Source organism: Corylus avellana, chromosome 2 (assembly GCF_965113065.1).
Source record: "Corylus avellana chromosome 2, dhCorAvel1.hap1.2, whole genome shotgun sequence".
NCBI lineage: Eukaryota > Viridiplantae > Streptophyta > Magnoliopsida > Fagales > Betulaceae > Corylus > Corylus avellana.
Genome location: NC_142491.1, coordinates 14,735,926 through 14,742,917, shown reverse-complemented (window position 1 = coordinate 14,742,917; position 6,992 = coordinate 14,735,926). Strand labels below are relative to the sequence as shown.

At 39.7% G+C, this 6,992-nt stretch overlaps 1 protein-coding gene across 1 annotated transcript; it reads left to right on the top strand.

The window, feature by feature from the left end:
- The first annotated feature begins 604 nt into the window (after positions 1-604).
- Positions 605-1,744, top strand: LOC132171262 (zinc finger BED domain-containing protein RICESLEEPER 2-like). The gene is made up of 3 exons (XM_059582542.2): positions 605-1,305; positions 1,444-1,595; positions 1,734-1,744. The coding sequence occupies exons 1-3, from the start codon at positions 605-607 to the stop codon at positions 1,742-1,744; spliced, it is 864 nt and encodes a 287-aa protein (XP_059438525.1).
- Positions 1,745-6,992: the final 5,248 nt, after the last annotated feature.

Below are 6,992 nucleotides of genomic sequence, written 5' to 3'. Positions count from 1 at the left end.
TGATGGGTTTAGAGAATTCATGAATGGAATTGAACCAAGGTTCATTGTACCAAGTCGCAATACTCTACAAAAAGATTGCGTGAAACTATATGAGGAAGAAAAACTTAAGTTGAAAAATGTTTTGAGCGGTAAAAGGGATTGCATAACTACTGATACATGGACATCTCTTCAAAATTTGAACTACATGGTTATTACCGCTACCTTCATAGATTTTGATTGGATAATGCATAAGAAAATAATCAAATTTGGCATGATTTCTAGTCATATAGGTGATGATCTTCGAAAATTGGTGGAGAGTACAATGATGGAGTGGGGGATTAATAGTTTGTTGACAATTACTGTTGATAATGCTACGAACAATGATGCGATGCTCAAGTTTATGATAAGGAGGTTGAAGAACAAGCCATAGTCTGTTTTGGGATGTGAATTTCTTTACGTGCAGTGTACAGCTCATATTTTAAATCTTGTTGTAACTGAAGGGTTGAAAGAATTGGGTGCTTGTGTTTCTACTATAAGGAATGCAGTGAAATTTGTAAGGTCCTCACTGGCGAGAATGACAAAGTTTAAATCATGTATAGAGCTAGAAAAGGTTACATGTACGAAGATGGCATGTCTAGATGTTCAAACAAGATGGAATTCTACGTACTTAATGTTGAGCTCCGCTGAGAAATATGAAAAAGCTTTTGCCCTACTTGAGGAGAATAAGGGTAAGTATTTTGTTGCTCCTAGCTCTATTGAGTGGGAAAGTGCTAGGCTATTTGTGAGGTTTTTGAAATCTTTTTATAATGCCACATTGAAGTTCTCTAGTTCAAAAAATGTCACCTCCAACTCATATTTCATTCAACTTTGTATTATTCAAAATACTTTGAATGATGGTATTTGTAGTGATAATCATATTCTTAGTTCAGTGAGTTTTGATATGAAAAGAAAATATGATAAGTATTGGGAGACTGTGGAGAGGATTAACTTATTGTTGTATGTGGCATTTGTTCTTGACCCACGTTACAAGATGAAGGGGTTAGTATTTTGGTTGAGAAGACGCAATGATGTTGATTGGGCGAAATTTATCAATGATAGAGTGGACGCCCTCTTGAACTGTTTGTGGGATCAGTACAATTTGTTTCATGGGGAGGATGGGTTATCTAACTTTGATGTAGGTATACAAAGTTCAATTCCTACTTTTTCAAATGTTGATGATGAAGACTTGGAGGATCAAGATGTGAAATATTTGAAGGTGTTCACCCAACACCAAGAAAAGACCGACTTGGAGTGTAAGTCGGAGGTGGAACGATATTTGTCTGATTGGTGTGAAGCAGCAACCCAAGATTTTAATATCTTACTTGGGTAGAAGGTTAATGCACCCAAATATCCTATTCTCACAGAGGTACCCCATGATGTATTAGCTATTCCTATTTTCACTGTTGCATCTGAATCTGCCTTCAGCACTGAAGGACGTATATTAGATTCATTTTGGAGTTCATTATCTCCACTTGCAATTGAGGCCTTGATTTGCACACAAGACCGGTTAAAGGGCTACCCAAATAACATTGAGGAGCTGCAGAAGTTTATGGGAATGGAAAGCTATGATGAGCCTGGTAACTAAATGATTATAAATTCATTACTTTTTATTATTTACTATGTTTTCATAGTTTGACATTTTATATATTATGATAGTAAAATGCCATGATTTTAATATTAACCATTTTTAACTTTGTTTGTTGTTTTATTCACAGGATATAGCTAGAAGATTTCTAAAGCTTGTGTGACATGCTGGATGATTTGATGATTTTTGAAGCTTGCGTAATATTGTCTTTGTAATATGTTTGTGAACTATTTTTATTGTAAGTGTATTTCTTTTGGTTGGTCGATTATTTAAATACTTGTTTTATTTTTTATTTTTTTGGGTTTTGAATTGTTGTAGTAAGGGGTATTTATTTCTTGTGCATGTTGGTTTGTTTACAAACTTGTTTTTTACTTTTTATTGTTTTAATGTTTTCTTTATGTACCTAATTTAAAATGATTTTTAGGGTATTTTAAAAAATTTGAATTTTTATTTCTAAGGCCCATATAGGCAAAAACATTGACTTTTTAGGATTTTTGGGCTTTTTTAGGTTTATTTTTTAATTATTTGGAACAATCACAATAAAGCCTTTTTAATTTAGACAAAAAGATTAATAGATTTTTTTTAAAAAAAAAATGAGCTAACTTATGAAAAAAATAATGGGCTTATTTTAGGCCCAATACTTAAAATAAGCCTCAAAAACTAATTTTCTTCAAAAATCGGTTACCGGAACCGGCCGATAACCGGGACCTCGGTTAACCAGGGTCCCGGTTCTGGTTCCGGTTTCCCAAAACCGAGAACCAGGGTACCCCGGTTCCGGTTCCAGTTTTGGCCAAAAACTGAAAAACCGGACCGGGTTGACACCCCTAGACTGCTATGAAGAAAATGCTCCCCACTATCACTACAACATACCATGAGTCGCTCATACTAAACCATGTACATTGAATGACCTATAAGCTTTACAAATAATTTGTTCATCTACATGCTACCACAATCTAGTACTAGTTAGTTCATAAAAGTAATGAGTGTTTCGTCTCCGAACCAGAGTGTGTTGATTCCTGGGAGACTCATCACTGATAATATCCTAGTTGCCTTTGAAGCTTTGCATACAATGAGTGGCCGGATGAAGGGGAGGGAGGGCTATATGGTGTTGAAATTGGACATGAGTAAATCATATGACAGGGTTGAATGTGAATTTTTTGAGGTGGTTATGAAGAAAATTGGGTTTAACAACAGATGGGTAAATCTATTTATGACTTGCATCCGTACAGTAACCTACTCAGTTCTTATTAATGGGCAGCCGTTTGGGAATATCACTCCAACTAGAGGGATAAGATAAGGGGATCCTTTATCGCCATATTTCTTCTTTTTATGCGCCGAAGGACTCAGCTCTTTACTCCAGAAGGCCGAATGTGATGGGAGGATTTTGGGGCTTCCAATTGTCCAAGGAGGAATGAGATTAAACCATCTCTTCTTTGTGGATGATAGCCTCCTTTTCTACAAAGCTAACATTATGGAATAGGTGAACATTCCAGAGATCTTAAGAATGTATGAATTTGCATCTGGGTAAAAGCTAAACCGGGAGAAGACGTCCATATTTTTTAGTAGAAACACCAAGGGGGGGACAAAAGAGCATATTCTTGCAGTGGCAGGGGTCAGTTCCACAACTTGCTATGAGAAATATCTTGGCTTGTCGGCGATGATTGGAAGATCAAAATTGAAAGCTTTCTCTGGGCTTAGAGGAAAAATGTGGGGTCGGATCAAGGTTGGAAAGAAAAGTTCTTATCACAAGCAGGGAATGAGGTCCTTCTAAAGGTTGTTTAGCCAAGCCATTCCAACATATACCATGAGTGTGTTCTAGTTGCCTAAAACAATTTGCAAGGATATAAATTTCTTGATGTCCAATTTCTAGTGGGGGCAAAAAGACAAGGAGACAAGGATTGCTTGGATGAGTTAAGAGAGGTAGGGAAGGGCAAAAAAAAAAGGAGGGATGGGTTATCGGGACATTGAAAGCTTCAATTTGGCTTTATTAGTAAAAAGAGGGTGGCGTCTGCTGCAGTATTCAGAGACCTTGGTAGCTAAAGTGTTTCACTAGAAGTATTACCCGAATGGCTGTTTCCTCAATTCCGAGTTAGGACGAAACCCTTCCTAAGCATGGCGAAGCATCTGGAATTAATGCCAAAAGTTTGCTAAATGAAGGCTTGATTTGGTGAGTAGGAGATGGACAATCTATTAGAATATGGGGAGACAGGTGGATCCCATCACCATCCACCTATGAGATCCAAGCACCTGTACGGATTCTTGATTGAGAAGCAAAGGTGAGTTCACTCATTGACCCAGATACCAATTGGTGGAACACTCTCCTGTTAAATGAGTTGCTCACTCCGGAAGAAGCCATTCTCGCTTGCAACATCCCAATATGTCCACAAAGACAATAAGATCGTTTGGTTTGGGTGGGGATGAAAAATGGGAAATTTTCAGTGAGAAGTGCCTATCATATAGCAAAGAATAGCATGAAGATAGAAAAGGTAGCAGCTCAAACCCTGATGCAATTTCCGATCTTTGGAAGTCTGTGTGGAAGTTGAGGGTGACTCCAGTTGTGAAAATGTTTATTTGGAAGGTTTGTAATAAGATCCTCCCAACAAAACTCAATCTCCATAAGAAGGGAATTGCGGAGGATGCATTATGCCCAATGTGTGGACAAGAGGAGGAGACAGTGGAACACACGTTGTGGAATTGTGAAACAGCCCGGGACGTATGGGCGGTGTGTAGCAACAAAGTTCAAAAGTGCCCTAGTATGGTAGTAGGCTTTGCAAATATCTTCATGAGTTTGGTGGAGAAACTAGATGCAGAAAAGCTAGAGAGGGTGACTGTAGTGGCTCATCTAATATGGCTGAGGCGAAACAAAATGGTTTTTAGGGGTGATTTTTCAGCGCCAAAAATCATTACCAATACGGCAAAGTCACAGATTGAAAATTTTGGCAAAGCGGAGCAGGGGCATAGGACTACTAGTACCAAACTGATAGTTCCAGCTACAATGACATGGTGCAAACCAAATATGGTTATCTCAAAATTAATTGGGATGCCGCCATTGATGTTGAGAGGAAAAGAATGGGGATTGGTTCCATAGTGTGTGACCATGCAGGTGGGGTAGTGGCCTCTATGGTAGACATAAGACCAAACGTCACAGACCCGACCACAGCGGAGGCCATTGCGGCGTGGATGACAGTGGAAGGTTGTGCAGCTATGGGTCTCTCGAAAGTGATTTTGGAGGGAGATTGCTTGAAGGTTGTAACAGCTCTGAAGAATGAAGCTAATTGCTGGAGTAGGACTTTTCCTATTGGAAATTGCACATGCATGTGAAGTTTTCTCTCTAGACAACTCTAAATGAGAAGGTATTGATTTTCCAGGTTACGCCTGTGAAAGAATATAGTATTGTTGATTTCATTGATTCTAAATGGCGGAAGATCTAGCCATGCTGTGGGAGAATCTATCATTGACGGAGGATGAGGACATGGAGATTTCTTTTCAGAGAGAGGAGTTGATAGAAGGAGAAACGTTGGGTAAATCCTGTGCTTTGGCTAAGTTGGTGGCAGACCGTTTGATTAGTAGAGAGCCGATTCAAACATCTCTCATGCAATGGTGGAAATTGTCAGACAGATTCACTTTCAATGTCCTTGGGCAGAACTTGTTCCTGATTGAATTTGGAGATCCCAAGGATAAAGAAAGGGTGATGGAGGGGAGAACGTGGGTTTTCGAAGGGAACCTTTTTCTTCTTAAGGATTTTGATGGCACAAAATCACCATCACAATTCACTTTCAATAAGGCAGCCTTTTGGGTGCGGATGATCAACCTACCACTAGCTTGCATGGGAAGGGAGATTGGCCGAAAGATTGGAGCCTCTATGGGGATGATTGAGGTGGTGGATACAGATGAAAGGGGTATGGGGTGAGGGGGAATTCGTCTGAGTCAAATCCTCATGGATCTTGCAAAACCTCTTCAGCGAGGTAAGAAGATTAACATCGAAAGAAATGTTCATCTAATTAAATTTTAGTATGAGTGTTTACCAAAATTTTGCTATCAATGTGGGGCTATTTGTCATGGACAGTTGGGATGTCCTCGGAGGAGTAATTTCCGGCAGTAGAAGCCAGATCAATATGGGCCATGGATGCGAGCCCCTTCACCCACTAGGAGAACTGAGCGAAGCAACAACTGCTTTTCGGCGAAGAAGGGACCTGGCCATGCAACCTATAACAAGGCAGTTTTGCAAGAAGTTCTTATCGAAACGGCGGTAGGGGAGGTGCTGCCGGCGAATCTCCGGGAGATGGGAAACATCAAGCTCGTTATGGAAAAAACAGTTACTCTGGCGAAAATCAAGGAGAGAACTACAAAATTGATGGTGAGGAGTGTGGAGGAAATAATGGAGATTCTGATTTTTCTAAAAAAAGATATGGGAGCAGCTGTCACAAATAAAGATACGGGAGAATTTTATGGAAAATCAATTTTTTGGGAGGAGGTTTCACGGAATTCTCACAAGGAAAGCCAGCATGACAAAAAAGCTAATGATGATGCCTCTTTGTATGGGGAAATATGGGCCAAGGAAGATCATGTTACTAAACGGCAGAAGGAATATATCCTAGACAAGGAAATATTTTCAAGAAGCCCAACTAGTTATATGGGCCCCTTTATTTCTGAAGTTGCAAGGTCCATCAAGGGGAATCAGATGCATTCTGTTGACAGCCCAGAGAAGTGAAACATGAAAAAGAAAGACTGTGGAGTTTTTGATAAGCTGTTAGAAACCTAGTCTAGACAGACAGAGGAGAAAAGGAAAAAACGTACCTCAAAGGGAGATATTAATTTGGTGGAGTCTGATACAATGGTTTGCAAGGGAGGTTTAGCAATTTCTAAAAATGGATCGGGGATGGCGGCGGCTATTGAACAGCCCTGCCGACTGCAATGAGAATCCTAAGCTGGAACTGCCGAGGGCTTGGGAACCTTCGGACAATTTGAGACCTATGCCTTTTGGTAAAGGAGAAGTGTCCCTTTATGGTTTTCTTCATGGAAACCAAAGCACGGAAAGAAAAAATGGAGTTTATTTGAATTAAATTGGGCTTCAAATATGTCTTTGCCGTAGATTGTGTCAGAAAAAGTGGTGGCTTGGCTTTGTTATGGAATGGGGAGAATATGGTTGACATACAGAATTATAGTCGTCGGCATATCAATGGTATATTGAAGGACCCAACCTTCAATAAACAATGGAAGTTTACGGGTTTTTATGGTCATCCGGATGTCAACAAATGGTGTGAGGCTTGGGATATTTTACGCCATTTAGCTAGCCTATCTCTGGAACCATGGCTATGTGTGGGGGATTTTAACGAAGTGGTGTCCATGTCAGAAAAATGGGGTGGAGGGGTTAAGTCAAATGCCCAAA